The sequence below is a fragment of the Phallusia mammillata genome, chromosome 4, assembly GCF_965637545.1.
Source record: "Phallusia mammillata chromosome 4, kaPhaMamm4.hap1.1, whole genome shotgun sequence".
Lineage (NCBI taxonomy): Eukaryota > Metazoa > Chordata > Ascidiacea > Phlebobranchia > Ascidiidae > Phallusia > Phallusia mammillata.
In genome coordinates this window covers 12,588,044-12,609,391 of record NC_137255.1, presented here as the reverse complement: position 1 = coordinate 12,609,391, position 21,348 = coordinate 12,588,044, and the positions used below count along the sequence as shown (strand labels likewise).

Below are 21,348 nucleotides of genomic sequence, written 5' to 3'. Positions count from 1 at the left end.
GATATTGCAATATTTCTTCCTGTTGCATGCGCCATGTCAATATACATGGGGCATTATTGTTTGGACACAAATTACATGACATCAGTCAAAATAATGTTGGCGCTCAAAGAAATGAAATTATGTATTGTGACAAACTGTATCGACTGATTTCGTGACATGACATGAAAATTATTTGCCAAAACAATTTGATTTATTTCAAGAACATTGTCTTCACAATTTGTTTTATTACAGTCCCGGCACTACATTGCACAAGCTCTTGGTCGAAAGTATGCTGAATCGGTGATTTTGGACATGGAAGTGATGTGGGGAGAATCTGATTGTCGCAAACCTATGGTTTGTTTTCTCAGCATGGGATCCGATCCAACTGAAAATATTGAACGTCTTGCTAAGCAGAAAGGAATACGTAAGTCTTTATGGGACGTTGACGCGAAAGCAAAATACAATGCAATTGTACCATTAAAATTTAGGCCCATTGTACAACTTTTTCGTGGTTTTGAATGTAATTTAATCCGTGTTTTATGACATAGCGTGCAGGGCAATATCTATGGGCCAGGGACAAGAGGTTCACGCCCGTCGCTTTCTCACACAATGCTTCCAAGATGGTGGATGGTTGCTGTTGCAGAACTGTCATCTTGGACTTGATTATATGGACGAACTACTCGAAAACGTAGGATCCAATTTACGCAACTTGTTTAACTCTGTAATCACCTTTGGTTTACCACACAGATAACAAATACGGAGAGTGTCCATGAAAATTACAGAACATGGATTACTACCGAGGTTCACAAGAAATTTCCGATTAACCTCCTCCAAACAAGCATCAAGTTCACGAATGAACCACCACAAGGAGTAAAAGCAGGCCTAAAGAGAACTTACAACAGCACAACTCAAGTAAACATAGTTTTTGTTGTAAACATTTTACGAGAGTTAAAAAACGTTTTTCCAAATAATTTTTCTTGACGTAGAATAAATTATAATTTTATCGTTTTTATTTTGTGAGTTTTGTTTTGTGTGTTTAGGAATTTCTTGACATATCAAATATGCCCCAGTGGAAATCGATCTTGTATGGTGTGGCATTCCTCCACACCACGGTACAGGAGAGGAGAAAGTTTGGGCCACTGGGCTGGAACATACCGTACGAATTCAACCAATCTGATTTTACTGCAAGTGTCCAATTTGTACAGAACCATTTGGATGACATCGATGTCAAAAAGGTACATACCGTTCCTACGTCAAATATGCTAGGTTTTCAATGGATTCTAGCTAAAAATGTTTGTCGTCTAATAAATCGGTGATTATTTAAACAAGGGAGTGTCCTGGAGCACAGTACGTTACATGTTCGGTGAAATCCAATATGGCGGTCGTGTCACTGACGATCTTGACAAAATTCTTCTCAACACTTATTGCAAAGTGTGGTTCGGCGAGCACATGTTTGTCGATAAATTCTCATTCTACACAGGTAAGTACATATTGAAATAAATTTTTTGAGCTATCTTTTAACCTGTGCTAACAAAAGCCTATTTTGGTTGCAGGATACATCATACCGAAAGTGAAGACTATTCAGGAATTTCACAACCACATTGACAATCTTCCGTTGGTTGATACACCCGAAGTGTTTGGTCTACATCCCAACGCTGACATCACATATCAGGTAAGTTATCATAGTTTGGAACCTTTCAGTTAAAATCGCGATATTGCTGAGCTACATAAACTGTTTAATAACGTCTGTACTTAACTTTCTTCGCAGACCAACATGGCAAACGACAGTTTGGGAACCATAGTTAGCATCCAGCCCAAGGAAAGCAGCGGGGGTGCTGGCGAAACAAGAGAGTCAGTCGTTTGGAAAATGGCAGACGAAATGCTGGAGAAAATTCCGGATGATTTCTTGCCACACGAGGTGTTTATGCCCATATTGAATAAAACTCATTTTGCCACTTTTCAAGCATTTCAAAGCACTTTGCGCCTTTTCGGATTGCGTTATTTGTCTTTTTTATTGCTGCATTTGATTTTTGATTGTTTGCCTTATATTCAGCGAAATTTCATTTTTTTTTGGTGTATTTTCATTTTATCGAGAAACTTTTTTATCTTTACAGGTGAAAGCACGCCTTCAAAAGATGGGTTCCATTCAGCCAATGAACATTTTCCTTCGTCAAGAAATTGACCGAATGCAACGTGTGATTTCACTGGTTCGAATAATGCTGGGAGATCTTAAGCTTGCCATAGATGGAACCATTATAATGAGTGACAATTTGCGTGACGCACTTGACCAAATGTATGATGCCAGAATTCCAAAAGCCTGGCAAAAAGTGGGTATTCGTTTTACGTCGCATGTAATCGAACTCAAAACAGAAATGCTATATTAATCATTTTTAATTTCTGTCAGATTTCATGGGAAAGTTCAACATTGGGATTTTGGTTTACTGAATTTTTGGAGCGACACGAGCAATTTCACACATGGTTGTTTGAAGGAAGGCCAAATCAATTTTGGATAACTGGATTTTTCAATCCACAGGTTAGTTTAGTTAGTATGGAACATTCACCAAGCAGCTGACACCTGTTTCCTTAATAGTATATCACATTGGGCGTGTAAAAATCATCTGATGCACTTTTTTAAATATAACTCATGACGCATTGAAACACGAAGTCGTCAATGACGGTGTAGTTGTTGTCACGTGATTCACAACCACATGAGCAACAACTGAATGACGACAGAAAAGCATAAATTATAACAACGAGCAATATGTCGACTAAACACGACGCTTTTGATATAACGCAAGCGTTTATGGCAGGGTTTCCTCACAGCAATGCGCCAGGAAGTGACACGCGCACATTCACACAAAGGATGGGCCCTCGATGGCGTCATGCTATACAATGACGTCACAAAAATGGCGAAAGAAGACGTAACAGGCCCTCCGCCGTCAGATATGGGTGGGTTAAAATATGCTCATATATAAATTTACAATTATGAGATACCTCAACCTCAACGGTTCAGTATAACATGTCCACTCTACATGTACATATAGGTGGCGTTTACGTGTATGGACTGTACTTGGAGGGTGCAGGTTGGGATAAAAGACAAATGAAGCTGGTCGAACCCTTGCCAAAAGTGCTTTTCACGTCGATGCCGGTTGTTCATGTATACGCAATTAATATCAATCAACCAAAAGATGAAAAGAGACTACAGGGCCTACATCTTTACCCCTGTCCAGTATACAAAAAGCCACGACGAACAGGCAAGTAACATCTTTTGTTTTTGCAGTCATTGGCTGGTTGGTAAATACTGATGTTGCATTTTTAGATCTCACATTTATTTTCTCGTTGTTGTTGAGAACGTCGCAGCAACCAGACCACTGGGTTCTGAGAGGGGTGGCTATTCTGTGCGACACCAAGTAGTTGTGTGAATACGAGTGTTGTGTTTTTACGAGTACATATGTCAAAACTTTTGTAGGAATGTGAACGTGTGATACAATAACTATCTCATACAATCTTACGTAGTGAGTATATTAATGTAGTATGATTGTTAGGTTTTCTTAAAATGTTAGGTGTTTTGACACACCAATACACACACACACACGTATGTAACTTATATATATATATAGCCTACCTGTTTTCTTAACACTAAAGTCACAAATATATGTGATAAGTTTTTAATCAAGGAACATGCAAATGATTGTAACCACAAACACATACGATCAAAAGACGTTTATCATCAATTCGTATTGACAATTACCAGAACAAATTATACAACATAATTATTTGTGGTAGCCTACTGATTTTGGAAACCCTATAACTATGCTTCAATGTTTTTAAAAATAAAATATTATCAACTGTTGTTTATGTAGTCTATGTTTACACAAAACGAGATCAGATAAGAGGTTTGATAACTTTGTCAATCCAAGCTGATGGTTTTTCCAACATCACAAAGTGGCCAGCATCATTTATAATAGACATTTCCATGTGCGGAATGATTTGCTTGAAATAATTTGGAATAGAAAGTGGACTTACAGCATCCGCATCCGACCATACGAAACGCACTTTGATGTCCAGATCCTTAAGGGCAGCAAACCAACGAAACTCAAAGTTTGCTCTATCCCACAGGTAGTAAATGGTTTTGGGAAAGATTAGAGACCCTCCACGATAATTGCACAGTTGTATTGTGTAATGGATTTCTTTATCTCTTGTGGCTACATCTATGTTAGGTCCCCACACTGACTGCAGTTGCATTTTGGAAAACTGTTCTGCCATATAAAATCGATTTGACAGCTTGCTAAAGTACGAGCCAAAATAAACGTTGCTGAGCAAAGTCTGGCTAATTCTAAACTTGATCATTGAATACTTCATTCCCCCATTGGTAAACGTAACGCTTTTGAAAAAGCTTTCGAAATAGGATGGCAGCATCCCTGAAATAAGAAAGGTGGTTAAAAGAAACGTCGGATATAAATAAAATGCATGGTTTATGAAGGCTCAAACAACGGCATGTCAAAAAATGAAATATTACGGTGGGTTTGTTTATTTTACTGCCGATCCCACCTCTATGTCGCCGTGCTAGTATTTCAGTCAATATAGAATCCCCCATGTCATGGGCAACAACATGCGCATTTTTAATCCCGGCTTTTCTCCACACTTCTAGTGTATTTTCTGCAGCCTCAGATAGTGAATACGTGAAGTTGGCAACAGGCTTGTCAGATAAACCAAATCCCAGATGATCGTGTAAAATGACGTTTCCTGCAGACGTCAGATCGTCTATCACCTGTTTTAATCACATTACAATTGAGTTTGCAGTTTTGAATTAGGAGACTCATTCTTAAATCTCTTTTTGTAAAGAAACTAATCTAAAAATGCACTAGCGCAGTGGTTCTCAAGCAGGGCCCACGGCGCCCCAGGGGGGGCATGAGCTGTGTTTCGCGAGGGCACAAGTTAGGTTCACCAGAAACACCCACTCGAAGCATTTTAATGCGCATAATTAAGTGTGTGTTGCAAATAACTTTATTCCCTAATTTAATCGACAATTTCACATACTATTTGCCTATATTGAGGTTTTTCACCACTACGAATTCTTGTTCACTCTATTCGACTTGTTTAAAGTCGAATTTCGTACCGAATTCCAACACGAGTTGATCCTAATTAGCTCGCTTCACAGTTTGAGCACAATTACCGCAATTACAAAATGAAATAAAAGTACTAACTTCGTGATAATCGAACGACGATGAAGGAAAGCCATGTAATATTGCAAATGTTGATGGGCTCTTGTTAGAGCGGTTAGAACACTTCAGCTGGATATAAAAAATCTTGTGCCCATTTATGTCAACCATTCTACCTCGTTTAAACCACTCCTGCACAGCAGTTGGTAGCTCACTGGGGTTGGTTGGAAGTGGAGGGTCAGGTAACAAGTAAGGAGCATACAATATTGCAATTACCACAACACTTATGGAAAAACACTTCATTTTGTACAATCTGGTGACTGGTGCATGAAAATAAGAAAAATATATTACCAACTGCAACTTGCGACTGTTGCGTTATCACCTTTCAAAAACCATCCTGAAACAAAACAGTTAATGTTGAACGAGATGGACTATAGTATATGGTCAACAAGGGTAACATGCAGAAAACACTCATTTCTGGCCTGCATACATTTGAAACATAACAATAATTTAAAAGAACGTGAAAAGTTGAAGTGTGTGCTTTGCGTCCGGATGAAATTGGAAATAATTCGTTTTTGTGACGCCATCTTGTCGACCCGCATGGGATCGCAATCGAATGTTTACATCAATCAGCTGTTTTTTGTCACGCAACACTGCACACCAAGCCCAGCCTCGTGACGTCGTCTCTAACGAACGTTGCTACGTTTCCCTTTTTGGCTGGCGCATTCGACTATCGCCTTTTTCTACAGCTTGCAAAGTAGCACACTGACATAAACAGCTGATTGTTGTACGTTCAACGTTGTAAAATAGATTAAGTGCAATATTAATGTACAGCAACAAGTTACTAGAAATAAAACAAACGTAACCACTTAAACATAAAAAACGTGCGTCATTATTGTATCAGCTTAAAACGCGAATTTGTTTTGAGTTAAACATGGTGTTTCTTGTAACTAATGTCTTCTAAGTTTGCTAAATAACATAGGAAGAAAAGTTCTTGTGAACAATGACCTTCCCGCAAACCTTAACAGGCTGTCCAATTACATTCTTCAAGAGAAAGGGCGAATCGGGCGTCGTGATAAAAACGTTGAACAACAGCTCGACGAGCAAAAAAAGAAGAAGGCTGAAGGGTCGCAGGTCATTCAATCAGATGTTTGCATCAGCTTTGTCAATTGTCATTCACGAAACGCTTTTTTGAGTACTGTCCACAAAAAAATTCATAACTGTTGAGAGTAAATTTATTTTCAACTGCTTTGCGACTTGCGACGTTGTTGCTGTTGACAGTCATGTTATCTATTGTTCTAGTCTTGCTTAATGGTACAGCTAGAGGCTACAGCAGCAACCTGTCTATGTGCATGTCCTAATTAGTTTTTTACAGCTAGGGTGTATGTTGGGAACCTTTTTTCGCACATTATCAGTTGTATGAAGGGCATGTGGAATCTGAATATCTATCAGGAGGAGATATACTGTAACAATTGTATAACTTTGTAAGAGTTAGCTGTTTTGTCTTAACAGGTGGTTGGGTTTTCTGTATTGGCATATTGCTTGTTAGTTAAACTTGTTTGGTTGCCTTTGGATTGTCGTTATCATTACAAAATTGTTAACATTAATTTTGGGCCATAAACAATTTATTGTGTGCAAATATAAAAGTGTAGTCTTCAATACAAGCGGGTTTATTTTAATTGGAAATTCTGTAATTTCCAAAAATGTCATCTCCAAGTCCTGGAAAGCGGCGCATGGACACTGATGTCATAAAACTGTATCCTTTTTAATCATTCAACTTTGATTATCTTTTTTTGTTCATTGATACTGCAATATTTTGTGTTGTTCATCAAAAACACTTTTTCTTAACTTGTTCTTTTAAAGCGAGCGGAAATATGATGTGACTTTCCTGGGTGGTTTGCATGAATTTGTGGTCAAATTTAAAGGACCTTCAGGCAGTGGGTGCTATTGATGATTTTAAATATTGAAGAAAAATTTAGTATTTGTGCACAACATTGTGAAGTTTGTAACTATTTATTTTGTTCTGTTAAAGCAACATGGGTAGAACTTTTAATTGCTCATTTAATTTCCAAACGTTATGCCATCCCAACTGTTGGAAATGAAGCTATGGGCCTTGTTTTGGTGACACCCTGCTAAAGATATTTGATACAACACATCATTTTTTTGGTCACAGCAATAGCTTACCATATCTCTTGTACACTTATGCCACTGTACCATTTGGTAAAGGTTTCCAAAATTTATTCTGCTCTATGTTAGTTCTTTGTAGCTCCATGAAATATGTCAGCAAAAAAAAGGAATACAAAAATATATGTTCATTGGAATAAGCTGTGACACCCCCTAAAAAAATCGTACTCACCGCCAACAAAAGAACTCCTGCACTGATTATTTGAATGGAGGTTTGAAAAAAGTTTCAACAATTTTCATATTTACAGCTCCATATGAAGGAGGGGTGTGGAAAGTTCGTGTTGATTTGCCTGAAAAATATCCTTTCAAATCTCCATCAATAGGTGAGCTGGACTTTGATTAGGCTGGTGTCAGTTTAGTAATATTTTGAGTAAAACCTCGGATTTAAATCTGTTGAAGTTGCAATCCAAATCTGCTGTAGGGCAAACCAATATTATTTTACAGGAATGGCTAAACATGTACAACTTGTCTGCACTTTTAATTGAATTAAGTGACATTTACACATCTAATAATATAAATACAGTGCAACTCCTTTGTTTCCAGCTTATATGCAAACATGTTTAACATAGTAATAACGTGTTTTTTAACCGCTGTGCTGTGTCACACAAGTGTACATTGTAAGATTTTTGTGAAATGTGCATTTTAGTTCTGTGTATTTGTCTTAAGACTTGATGAAAAAGATTAGTATCAAACTCAGTCCATATTTGTGCACCAAGTTAAAAAAATCTGATGAAATGAACTTCACCAAGTTCAAGATTTTGCCATGTGAAATAAATAGAATCAAAATAAAAAGGCTATAGAAACTGCTAATTTTGATTATTCCATATTGTAGTATAGTAACTCCTCAATAAAAAACATGTTTTAGTGTTTTTAATGTGCTAACTGAGACTGCTAGTGGTATCAAATACAATCAAATGGGGTTCTAGTATCAGCATACATACAGTTTTAGTGCTTAAGTAAAACTTTAGGGGGGGAGGGGGGTAAAGGTCCGAACCAATACTTGAAGTGGGACCACTGCTGTAAGTTTCAAAATTTCATGTTGTAAAATAATATGACAATATATGTTCCTTGAATGCATTAGCATAACTTTAACTCAAAACTCTTTAGGCAATTTTTTTAATTTAGGCTTTGTTTACAGGGTTTGTCAACAGAATATTTCATCCTAACATTGATGAAGGGTAAGAGATAGATTTTTATGATTGTTAATTTCTGTGATTCGATGAATTCTATCAATAATCACATTTAATGTGTATAGTCAGTGGTTCCCAACCTGGGGTTCGCGGACCCCCAAGGGGTCCATGGAGGCAAAAATTCTTAGTACGATTAACTAAAAGTGCAATATTTTTCAGTTTTTAAACCCTTTTTACAATCCTGCAAACAAGGTCAAACTGTTTATCAAACCTTTGGATCAGGAAAATTTACTTTTTGTGTGATTGTTACCTTGATTGGCACATCACAACACACATGAACAATCGAGCTGATAGTGCCGGGGTCACCGAACTTTGGGGTCACCGAACGAACTTTTTCACAGCGGGCTGGATAAGTTTAATAATGACCCACGCGGGCTGCATAATTTACATGTCCTAGGGCCGTTTTTCCAAACTTCGCCCGCAAAAGGATTTTTATAGGGGTGCCAAGATATGGTCTGTCCACAATCCCATTTAAAATCTGGTGATGTGACTGTTAAGAGTTGGTCTCATCTTACGAGCAATGCGTGTATATTACGTCACAAGTGACAAAAGAAGGCAGTTGTTTGCGCACAATTAAGTCTTGTCTTTTATGTAACAAACTGGATTTGGATTAATCTGGGGCATTGTAATACTATGAAACTACGAAATATCAATTTTACATATCGCACAGGAAAACTTTCGTAAAGAGTAGGTTAATTTTTGAATGTTACAAAGTTATCAATACGATTTGGCAAACGAAAAATTTTTGTCGCAGGCCGGATGAAATGGTCCAGAGGACCGGATCCTGCCTCTTATAGTGCTTTGTTTCAAGTTTTGTACACCAGAAAATTTATCTCTTTGTCGCGTTGACTGCTACAGTACAGAACTTTATTGAGATTTAAGAACTGTGAAGGTTGATTAAAATTCTGCCCAAAAAACTATAGTAACGTTTAATGCAGGAAGCGAAAAACAGATCAAGATTAAATTATGTTGGGGGTCCGCGGACCTATGAAATTTATATACGGGGTCCGTGACTACAAAAAGGTTGGGAACCACTGGTATAGTCAATGAGCTAGTATAGAGCCATTGATTATTATGGGTCCCTTAAATGGGAGAGATTGTTTTTTCTGTCTAATGACGTATTGTTTTTTCTGTCCAACGCTGGTTTGTTCCAAGCATTTGGTCAAGAAAGAGTGCCTCCAACTTATTCACATTTTTTTCAGTGATTAGATATGAGCTGTTTTGGTTGTATCAAGTTACATGCACATTTTCAGTTTTGGCATGGTTTCATATTTTAGATTTAAACTTTCGTATGTGTTGATTATTTAGATTTAAACTTTCGCATTAACATGAAGGTCAAAAAATAGACATATACGAAAGCCGCAATAAATGGTCCTTGTCGGCTTAAACTCTGCCTGAAGAGGGGGCAGTGAAGCTTAACTTATAGGTACGTTATAAGAACGTTTTTTGGGCTAAAAAGGACTGCATGTCGCTGAACAATGTGTCAAAAGGTCTTTAAACAGTCCTCCAGCTTCCGCATGGCAAGAGGCTACTGCGGGTCAACAGTATACAGTTTGCAAAACAAAGTTAATTATGTGTCCCCTTCCCTGAAGGGGACACATATTGATTTTACTCAAATTGTTTTTGTTTTTTTTCTTTTTTTTTCTTCCTTTTTTTTTCTTCCCAAAGTTTATCCGACTCGTTTTTCCATCAAATGTTTGATGGATTTGGCTGAAATTTACACAGATGGTAGATATAGTTATGTAGATGTGCATCCCACTTTGTTTTTGTTGATAACCCCAGTATTTACCCGCTAGCCCCCTAAAATGGGTGTTTTTACCCAAAGTTTGTCCGACTCGCTTTTCCATCAAATGTTTGATGGATTTGGCTGAAATTTACACAGATGGTAGATATATTCATGTAGATGTGCATCCCACTTTGTTTTTGTTGATAACCCCAGTATTTACCCCGCTAGCCCCCTAAAATGGGTGAGTTTTTAAACAGTGTCAGAATTGGCTGAAATTTGGATTTCTTGTATAGTATGCCATTTATAGGTGTCGATTGTTGTGTTCAACCCTGTAGTCCTAATATTTACCCCACAAGCCCCTAAAGTGTAAAACGTATTTGTATGTGTTACAAGGGCAACCAGTTGTATGTTGCTCGTTGGTGGGTTGCTTGGTGGACGTTTTTGTGCCATGGCAGTTAGGGGCTTGTTAACAGCCCTATGACGTCAGAAACATTAACGGTTGTTGCTTAAAACACCTCTAGTGGTCGAAATTTTAAACATTGGCGGATTGGGCTGAAATTTTGCAGTACTATTGATTGAGTCATTGTGGTTTTTATATATTTTTTAGTTTGTGTGTCGAACCCAATTAGTTGCCCTACTAGCCCCCTAAAATGGGTCAGTTTTTTAAAACGTTAAATAGGACATACTTCAAACAATATCTGGGGTGAATCTAATTTTATAGTTTGTATTCTACATAGTATTGTTATTTAAGCCCAGTGCTGATCACTGTGTTTTACCTTACAACACCCGACTTTCTCATGGTTATCTCTTGAATTGCATTATTTTCAACTTTGCATGTGTGGGGACCCATGAGTTTTTACCTGCAGAAACGACTAAAGTTATAAAAGACGATGGCTAATATGGGACCCAATACAAAATAAGTATAGGAAATATATTTATGTTTTAAAATAGGTTATAGCGTATATGCAAGGGCAATATGTGCTAAGCCACCCTTCTAGTTTTGAACATTTATTATGGGTCCCCTTCCCTGAAGGGGACACATATTGTTTTTGTCCGTATTTTTTTTTTCTTTTTTTCTTTTTTCTTTTTTCTGTCTAACGCTGGTTTGTAACGCTCGTTTGGTCAAGAAAGAGTGCTTCAAATTTATTCAAATTTGGACATATGTTAGATATTAATCCAAACTTGGTCCACGTGAAGTTTGACCCCAAATTACCCAGCGGTTCACCCACAGGCCCCCGAAACGTAAAATTTTTAACGCTGGTCTGTAACGCTCGTTTAGTGAAGAAAGCGTACTTCAAATTTATTGAAATTTGGACATATGTTAGATATTAATTCAAACTTGGTCAACCAGAAGTTTGACCCCAAATTACCCAGCGGTTCACCCACAGGCCCCCGAAACGTAAAATTTTTAACGCTGGTTTGTAACGGTCGTTTAGTAAAGAAAGAGTGCTTCAAATTTATTCAAATTTGGACATATGTTAGATATTAATCTGAACTTGATCCACCTGAAGTTTGACCCCGAATGACCCAGCGACACACCCACAGACCCCCGAAACGTAAATGTGTCTAACGCTCGTTTGGTCAAGAAAGACACTGTAGGCAGAAGTCCCAAGAGAGTACGTTTACGAATAATAGGGCAGAGCGGGAGGGCTCAGCTTGACGTCGGACAGACGTTTTACGAGACGTCGTTTCGGTGATTAGAAATCAGCTGTTTTGCACAGCAATGCATGTCGTTTTATTAAGTTATCACTCACATTTTCAGTTTTGGCAAAGGTTTCACACATATGACGCGATTTAAACCTAATAAGCGTGCTTCGGTTTCGTATAATGTCAAGCAAAACTTTGTTAAACAAACTAAATATGAAAAAATAAACTTGACTTTTTTGCAAGATAAAAGTTTTTTAAATGCTCGTTGTTAGGTTGGCCGCTGCATGACCACGGGTTACTTAAGGTCAATTAGTAGGTATTACTAACACAGTTCAGAACTTTCTTTCGCCATAACGTAGCGTTTTTTTTTTTTTTTTAATCAAATACTCAAGGCGTATATAAATTAGGTCAAACGGTGTTGTTGAACACCAAGGACGGCGTGCTATTGAAAACGGTGTCAAAAGGTCAAACAGTCGTTTGGTGTGTGCACCCTAAAGGTTACTACAGGTCAATGGTACTCGTTTTGCGAAACAAAGTTAAATGAAAAACTCGTTTTGCGAAACAAAGTTAAATGAAAAGTTATGTATACACTTGCAGCAAATCGTATTTTAATTGTCTGTAACACAACTGTTACAGCTTTCTAGAAAAAAATTGTGTTTAAAACCCGACCTTGGACGACAATATCTGGGTCAAAGCAAGAGATTAAATTGAAAGTATTTGTTTCGTTCTTTTTTAATGCTTTTGTAATTATACGACAATAATAGTGCAAAAAAATACAACAAAATTTTTCATTGTTGGGTTAACGCTTTCTAAAAATTTGTTCTTAAGAATTTAAAAATCACCGCAACATTTGTTTACCGTAAATCCGCACAAACACGCGTGTGGGGACCCATTAGTTTTTGTTTACAAAAACAATCATATGTGTAGATCAAATGATGTGTATAGTAAATTGGTAAATATCGTATAGAATATATAAAATGGAAGTATATCAGAAAGCCACCATTCTAGTTTTGATTTATTTTTGCGAATGTTGCATTCTGTTGGTATATTGGGCTTAGTGTTTGAGCTCTTGTGGCTGCACGGATTTGTTACGTCATGGTTTTCGTTCGCCACCTCGCAATTTTGTAAAACTCGGCGCTTATGCGCACACGGTTACTTTTTCGTTTTGCAGTGTGTGTTCGCATGTAACAATACCTGTTTGTTACTAGTTGTCTGACAATACGCGTTAAATACGCAAATAAAAATCCGCGTCTCAAGAAACCACAGCATTCGATGCTACGTGGGACCGTGGGAAGTTTTATTTGCTTTAACTGTGTACCTCATATGCAAGGAACTAATTAACAACAAAATGTCGAATGTCGTGAGACAATAAAAATGTTTTTACAGTGGCATTTTATTTCAAATTTGAAAAGGTCTTTGTGGCTTACAGTGTTTGTTTTTTCTATGTGAAATTGGTGCGAATGGCTTTTTGGAGTGGTAAAGGTTGACGGCCACTGATATATGTGCTTATTGTTTCAAGGATAGTAAGAGTAGTGAACTTAGCCTAAAAACTAAACAGAATCCTTCGCAGAAAGTTAATTGACAAGGATCAGAGTATCGTATTATCTCATGTCGCCGTGCATGTGACTTTCGAATTTTCGAAATTTATTTCATAATAGAAGTGTTTGGATCGCAAAAAAGGGTTAAACGCAGCGGTTCTCAAACTGGGGTCCGTGAAGCAATTTTGCGGTGACCGCGAAAAGGGTAACTCTATATTCTTATTTGGCGTCAGTTTGTGCAACTGAATAAGTTTAAATCAAAGTGAAAGTGAAAATCGACCGTCTCCATTTCTAAACAATAGGCTTTATTGCATAACAGCCAACAAAAATGCAATTGTTCGCGCACAATTGTAATGTTTTTGTCTTGTCTGTGATGTTAGATTTGGATCGTTGTTATGCGCAATTTTACATGACTAGCTAAAATCCTGCAATCAACTTTCGTTTTTCTGAAATATACATTCGAGCTTAAGGACCGCGAGCCCTCGAAATAATGGCAATTGGACCGTTTAGAAAAAAATAATGAAAACGTTTGAGAACCACTGGGTTAATGCAACTGAGGTAAATTTTGTCAGGGATTGTGTATCGTAAAATATGGCAACCCTATTATAGTGTAAATGCAACAACAAAATGTGCTAAGCCACCCTTCTAGTTGAAGAACATTTTTTTACATACCTTTGCTGCAAAATGGCTTCTAATATTTGTTGGTGTCTGTATTACTGTTTGCCTTTTCTAGGAAAAGTTTCAAATGTTTCAAAACTGGTCTAGGACAGCAATATCGATGTCAAACCTAGAGATTAAATTATCAGAGAATTGGGAGTATTTTTCCCGTTTTTTACTACTTACTGGCAAATATAAGACAATGTAATATTGGAAAAGAATGTGGAAAAAAACTTTTTTTAGTTTGCGTTCATGCTTTCTACTAATTTGTCCTCAAATCTAAAAATAATCACACCATTTTTATACCGAACAAATTCGCATAGACATGTGTGTTGGAATTCATTCTTTTTTGCTTGCAAAAACAATCATGATAGTAGATCAAATAGTGTGTAAAGTAGATCATAAATAGGAAGTAGAAAATGGAAATATATAGGAATTTCATCTTTCTAGTCATTTAAATGTTATTGCAGTGATAAGTCTAACACTATTTCATTCAAAATATTTAGAAAAAAACTTCTTTCGTATTGGTCACTTCTACCCGTAGCTTGCTAACACCTGTGCTTTAAACAAAAAAAACATTCAACAAAATGGTTTGTGAAAATAATTCCATCAACAAATCTTGTTTTTTGTTGCTTTTTGCAATATGTGTAAATGTTTCTCAGATAAGCTGTGTTTAATTATGGGCAATTAGTATTATTATTAAAGTTAAAGGTACTCTTAATGATATTGCCTGCTTCAGACATAACCGAATTTTACACATATATAGTTTTGAGGGGAAATCTTTGGTTATCTATTGACAAAGCAGTAGTAAATAAAAAGCCCACACTTGGATAGCAAGATATGCTTTAAAACTACGTTTCCAGGTTGCAAACAGTTAAAAACCCTTTGTAAACAGATCTTGCAAGGTCATAAACAAGTAATATAACAGCTGGACTGGTGACTTGTTTATGTTTGCAGCACTAAGCTTGTGAACTAGTTTAACAAATTGGATTTTCTGATTTGATAAACTTACACCATCGTTTCAATTCCGATATCCCTTTTTTGTTGGAATGTGTTTTTTAATGCCAGTTAAAAATAAATGAAACATTTTCTACCATATTTTTTTTCAAATGACAAATGTAATTACAGTTTCTTTAACACTGACACATATGCAAAGAACCATACCTTATTCATCCTAAAAGTCTGGTTAGAAGTAAGACAGTTTCAAAGCCTATTTATGGGTTCCCTTCCACGAAGGTTCACCCACAGGCCCCCAAAGCGATTTTTTTTTAAAACGGCTGTACTGACTAAAGTACATAATCTGAGAGTTTCATGCTTTGTTGATTGGTGCAATGTAAGGTATTCTAAAGAATTTTGTAACTTTTTATTGGATTTACCAATTTTCACCCTTTAAACCCCGAAAAAAATAAGTTTTAGTTTTAGGCCAGAAATACAAGCCCTAATGTGCTAAAATGTTAAACATTATGTGCAGTAGGTTATTCGTTTAGTATTAAAAATTTTGCCTTAATCGGCCGAATAGTTACTTTTACAGTCCATAATATGTGTACACTGTCAGTCAGATAGAAGTCTCAAATCTCAAGGGAGTAATTTTTTAGTTTACGATTAGGGCGGGTGAATGCAGAGCGGGAGGGCTCAGCTTGACGCCCGGACGGACCTTTTACGAGACAGTCGTGTCGGTGATTAGAAATCAGCTGGTTTTGCGCAGCTATGCTATGTCGTTTTATTAAGTTATCACGCACATTTTTAGTTTTGAAAATTGTTTTCAAAAACTGACCTTGAACGACAATATCTGGGTCAAAGCATGAGATTAAATTAAAAGTATTTTTCCCGTTCATATTTACTGTTTTTTTTTGTAATTATATGACAATAATAATGCAAAAAGAATACGGACAAAACTTAAAGTTGGGTTAATGCCTTTTAAGAGTTTTTTCTTAAACATCTAAAAATAACCGGAACATTTGTTTACCGTAAATCCGCACAAATGCGCGTGTGGGGACCCATTCGTTTTTGCTTGCAAAAGCAATCATATGTGTAGATCAAATGATGTGTATAGTAAATTGGTAAATAGGATATAGAATATATAAAATGGAAGTATATTAGAAAGCCACCTTTCTAGTTTTTGTTGTGGAATGTTATCTTGTGTTAAAAACCAAACCACTTTTTGTGTTGTTTTAAATATTTTGACATCAGTTTTTTATTTAGATCTGGTACAGTTTGTTTGGATGTGATCAACCAATCCTGGACATCTCTCTATGGTAAGAAGTTGCATTTTTAATTGACTGTGTTTGTTTGTGTAGATGAAAAGTACAGTGGAATTATGTAATTACTTTATATTTAGTTTGTATGATTACAGAGTTTTACATTTTTATGAATATTTTTGTGGTGTTTGTATGTGCCACAAGATTTTTTGTGTTAATAAATTGTGGTAACTTGCTGTACATTTTGATCTAAATTTGCATGGTAAAATACACCATTGTGGCCACATCAGCTCAAACATAATGTTATTACTATTGTTACTATAAGAATAGAACTCTTGTTAACCTCTAGAAAAGTACACATATAATATTGCTTTTGTGCTTGGTGTTTGTCAAATTTGTCAAATTAGTTGTAATCCAATGAGTTGTTTTTAAAAGTACAATTTCAAATTTGTTGTATACATACAAACAAACAAATAAACTGGCAGTATAGAAACCAACTAAATCACTGCATATGTCAAATCAACTTTCTAGCTTTTTGTCCAAGCCTTTGTGTAATTATTGGAGAGAATGACTCAACTGTTCTTGAAATCAAATTTGTTAAGTCATTGTGTTTATACTTGACCAGTACTCATCAGTTAATATGCCCGTGGTGCAAAAATTTGTTTTGTGAAAACAATTGTTGTGTGTTACTCCAAAACAAATATTATTTTACAACAAAATCTTTTCGTTTATTGGTTTTGATAGGCAAAATCAGACAATTTTGATGGAATGTTACATATGATACAAAATATGTCATATTGGTTTAATAAGTATTGGGTGCTGAAAAAAAGATTTCATGGTCTTGTGTGCCAGTTGAATACAAATTTAAACATTTACCACATCAAAAACGGTACAAAAGGTAATTCAATAGGGCAGTAAAACTGGTTGTTGTCCATGAAAAAGTGACAGTTTGTTTGTCTTAGTTTGGCTGTGCATAATTAACAGCAAAAGATAATGCAAATATGTTGTATCATTGACAGTATTGTACCATATTATGAAGTTGTATTCCTGTGATGAAAATATTTTTGAATATATTGGTGTGGGTATTATTGTGGATTGCCTGTTTTAAAACTGTACAAAAATAGTATGCAGGTCCTCAATTTTGTTATGTTTTTTGTTTACCGACCAATGTTGAAGTTTCCTGACCTGTTTAATGCATCCTGCTTACACATTGTGGCTATCTACAAAGGTGGTAAACATGACAATGTTTGCTTCATACTGCCTGTAAAAACTGCTAATTTAATGATTAAAACCTTAGTAATAATACAAAGATATTGGTGCTATAAATATCATTCTTGGTCAAATGACAAGATATGTTGTTAATTTGTGGGAGGCTAAAGAAAGCTGATGTTATTTCCATTTGGATCACTGGTCATATGATTAAGATCTATGTTTTAAATTTATAAAATAATTTTCAATTAAAACTGTATGACTCACCACATGTACTCATATGTATATTATATATACATGCTTATGGTACAGCCAAAGGTTGAAATACCTAAACTGAACACATCTGATTGATTGCTGTCTAAATTGACCTATGAAAGATAGTGTATTTTAATAGTGGTCACAAGTGTTGAGTAAGTATGTTACAGTTCTGCCACTTAGTATGTGCACAAGTAGCATGCAGTGGTTAGATGATGACCCTTGTCATTGATGTTTGTGACAAGTGTATTATAGGTATACATCGGGAAAAAAAGTGTTGTGAGCATTTATCAAGATCCTCAGCAGTCAACTTAAAAATAATTATGGGTCCCCTTCCCTGAAGGGGACACATATTGTTTTTGTCCGTATTTTTTTTTCTTTTTTTCTTTTTTCTTTTTTCTGTCTAACGCTGGCTTGTGAGACCCGTTTGGTCAAGAAAAAGTGCTTGAAATTTATTGAAATTTGGACATATGTTAGATATTAATCCAAACTTGGTCCACCTGAAGTTTGACCCCAAATTACCCAGCGGTTCACCCACAGGCCCCCGAAACGTAAAATTTTTAACGCTGGTTTGGTCGAGAAAAAGTGCTTTACATTTATTGAAATTTGGACACATGTTAGATATTAATCCAAACTTGGTCCACCTGAAGTTTGACCCCGATTGACCCAGCGGTTCACCCACAGGCCCCCGAAACGTACATTTTTTAACGCTGGTTTGTAACGCTGGTTTGGTAAAGAAAAAGTACTTCAAATTTATTCAAATTTGGACATATCTTAGTTATCAATCTGAACTTGATTCTCTAGAAGTTTGACCCCGAATGACCCAGCGGTTCACCCACAGGCCCCCGAAACGTAAATGTGTCTAACGCTCGTTTGGTCAAGAAAGACACTGTAGGCAGAAGTACCAAGAGAGTAACTCACTGGTTTACGATAGCGGGAGGGCTCAGCTTGACGTCGGACAGACGTTTTACGAGACGTCGTTTCGGTGATTAGAAATCAGCTGTTTTGCACAGCAATGCATGTCGTTTTATTAAGTTATCACTCACGTTTTTAGTTTTGGCGAAGGTTTTACACCTATGACGTGATTTAAACCTAATAACCGTGCTTCGGTTTTGTATATGTCAAGCAAACTTTGTTAATCGAAGTAAAGATGAAAAAGTTAACTTGACTTTTTTGCCAAATAAATGTTTTTTTAAATGCTCGTTGTCAGGTTGGCCGCCGCATGATCACGGGTTACTTAAGGTCAACTAGTAGGTATTACAAACACAGTTCAGACCTTTCTTTCGTCATAACGTAGCGTTTTTTTGACAATCAATTTAGGAGTCAATACTAGTAGGTATTACAAACACAGTTCAGACCTTTCTTTCGTCATAACGTAGCGTTTTTTTGACAATCAATTTAGGAGTCAATACTCATGTATAAATTAGGCTTAACAGTATTGTTGAACACCAAGGACGGCGTGCTATTGAAAATGCTGTCAAAAGTCAAACAGTCGTTTGGCGTGTGCACACTGAGAGGTTACTACAGGTCAATGGTACTTGTTTTGCGAAAAAAAGTTAAATGAAAAACAATTTGTTATGTATACATTCTAAAAAAAATTTGTTCAAAATCCGACCTTGGACGACAATATCTGGGTCAAAGCAAGAGATTAGATTAAAGTATTTGTTACGTTTTTTAATGTTTTTGTAATTACATGACAATAAGAGTGCAAAAAGAATATGAACAATTTTTTTTGTTGGGTTAATGCTTCCTAAAATTTGTCCTTAAGAATCTAAACATCACCGCAACATTTGTTTACTGTAAATCTGCACAAACGCGCGTGTGGGGACCCATTTGTTTTTGTTTACAAAAACAATCATATGTGTAGATCAAATGATGTGTATAGTAAATTGGTAAATATCGTATAGAATATATAAAATGGAAGTATATCAGAAAGCCACTCTTCTAGTTTTCGTTTAGAAACAAAAATAAGTCTTGGTGTTTTTATTTCAGCTACAATTTTTGTTGTTGTAATAAGATTATAACAAGTTACTATTTTTTTCTTATTTTAACCTTTTGTTAATATTCTTTCACAGACTTGAGTAACATATTTGAGGCATTTCTTCCACAACTCTTGTCCTACCCAAATCCAGTGGATCCACTCAATGGTGATGCAGCTGCTTTGTATCTCCATAAACGAGATGATTATGACAAAAAGATTAAAGGTAAAGATACACATGCAAGCAAATAGTATGATATGTTGTTCAAACCTGACCACTTGGGCTCTATAGTATGTCTCAACCAGTACCATGTTTAAATAACACTAGCAAAGGTAGTTATAAGAAACACAACAGTTAAAAATTAAAATGCTCTTGCAGCAGCAATTCAGCTTTCCAATTTATTCCAGTTAAAAAATGCTGCCTGTAGGTGTCTGAGAAAAAATGTTTTTGTAATTTCCTGTGACTCGACTCTGCAACCCTGGTTCAAACACATGCTAAAAGATTCCTTCATGTTTCAAGTCTAAGTTAAGCAGAGTCTTTGAAAAAATGAATATGACCAACACTGGCAAATACCTTCAATAACTGCAAAGTTTATTTGTTTACCAGAGTATGTCAACCGTTATGCAACAGAGGAAGCTTTGCTTGAACATGAAAAGAAAAATGGTGTATTAGGGAATGGTTCTGTTGAAGAATCAAGTGATTCAGAAGAATCGACACTCAGTGATTTTTCTGAAAATGAGACAGAAACAATGGAGTTGTGACCTCTGCTTTTGAAACTATGTGTAGCTTAGTTGTCACCACAACCAAACAAAATAGAACTATTTTTGCAGTTGAACATTTTGAAACAGATTCTTCTTGATAGTATCAGGAAACTGCAATGTTTGGCTCCTGACAGCATGGGTGATGTCAGCTGTGTTTGTTTTTACAACTTTTTATTTAGTATTTGAAGAGTCTATTTGTTATATTCTGTGTATTGTTTTGCATGTCAAGGGCTTTTTGTCCACTTTGTACTTTTTTGTAAACTTGGCAAACAGTCATTGATTATTTGACAAGCAAAACAATGGTGTAAAGTTAAACATGTCAGGCTTTGAAAACTGGAACATGTTACTCTCTAATGTAGTGAGCTATTTTATGTTTTACATAGTTTTATACCTACTGCAATAGACTTTAATGTGTATCTCTAACTTCTCATCTACAGTCATTTTAATATTTTTAATTACTTCAGTGGTAGGAATTGCATAACAACAGTTGTATAATAACCATAAGAGAAACCTAGAGCAACTGTATCACATTAACTGATCGGTTAATTTGTCCAAGTTCTTTCTTGTTCTTTATTCAAGTATCTTCCTTTCTACCTTTTTCTCACTACATTTTTGTTGCTACTGTGATGCGGGGGGGCTGTATGGTTTCATAGCAACAGAAGTGAAATACATCAGTTAGCACAAAGAAGTGAGGATTTCTGCACCATATCCTTCGTTGGCAAACGACTGTCTGTCACTTGAATTTGCCAGACAATAAGACAAATGTGTGTGCTACTTTGCCTTAGTGACCCCGTGACTAACGGAATTTACTGTACATAAATGTGATATTCTGCATTTGAATCAATACAAAATGTTAAAAAGTA

General features: G+C 36.1%; 3 protein-coding genes across 3 annotated transcripts in view; 2 read left to right on the top strand and 1 right to left on the bottom strand.

Moving 5' to 3' along the window:
* Positions 1–3,832, top strand: part of LOC145225255 (dynein axonemal heavy chain 5-like) — a 27,758-nt gene extending 23,926 nt beyond the window's left edge. The window contains exons 80-91 of the mRNA XM_080091941.1: positions 232–403; positions 528–667; positions 727–891; positions 1,020–1,214; positions 1,309–1,459; positions 1,533–1,651; positions 1,748–1,897; positions 2,094–2,306; positions 2,384–2,512; positions 2,790–2,928; positions 3,024–3,233; positions 3,299–3,832. Coding sequence (XP_079948067.1) covers positions 232–403; positions 528–667; positions 727–891; positions 1,020–1,214; positions 1,309–1,459; positions 1,533–1,651; positions 1,748–1,897; positions 2,094–2,306; positions 2,384–2,512; positions 2,790–2,928; positions 3,024–3,233; positions 3,299–3,393 — 1,878 coding nt within the window. The 3' untranslated portion in view covers positions 3,394–3,832. The remainder of the gene's footprint in view (positions 1–231; positions 404–527; positions 668–726; positions 892–1,019; positions 1,215–1,308; positions 1,460–1,532; positions 1,652–1,747; positions 1,898–2,093; positions 2,307–2,383; positions 2,513–2,789; positions 2,929–3,023; positions 3,234–3,298) is intronic.
* On the bottom strand, positions 2,597–6,407 carry LOC145225252 (putative hydrolase LipZ). The gene is made up of 3 exons (XM_080091939.1): positions 5,187–6,407; positions 4,531–4,750; positions 2,597–4,400 (listed from the first exon to the last, which is right to left on the bottom strand). Exons 1-3 carry the CDS (start codon positions 5,442–5,444, stop codon positions 3,865–3,867), a joined length of 1,014 nt encoding a protein of 337 aa, XP_079948065.1. The 5' UTR covers positions 5,445–6,407; the 3' UTR covers positions 2,597–3,864.
* Positions 6,400–21,348, top strand: LOC145225253 (ubiquitin-conjugating enzyme E2 H-like). Its single transcript, XM_080091940.1, has 7 exons — positions 6,400–6,897; positions 7,005–7,078; positions 7,574–7,648; positions 8,464–8,503; positions 16,286–16,338; positions 19,821–19,949; positions 20,331–21,348. Exons 1-7 carry the CDS (start codon positions 6,845–6,847, stop codon positions 20,483–20,485), a joined length of 579 nt encoding a protein of 192 aa, XP_079948066.1. The 5' UTR covers positions 6,400–6,844; the 3' UTR covers positions 20,486–21,348.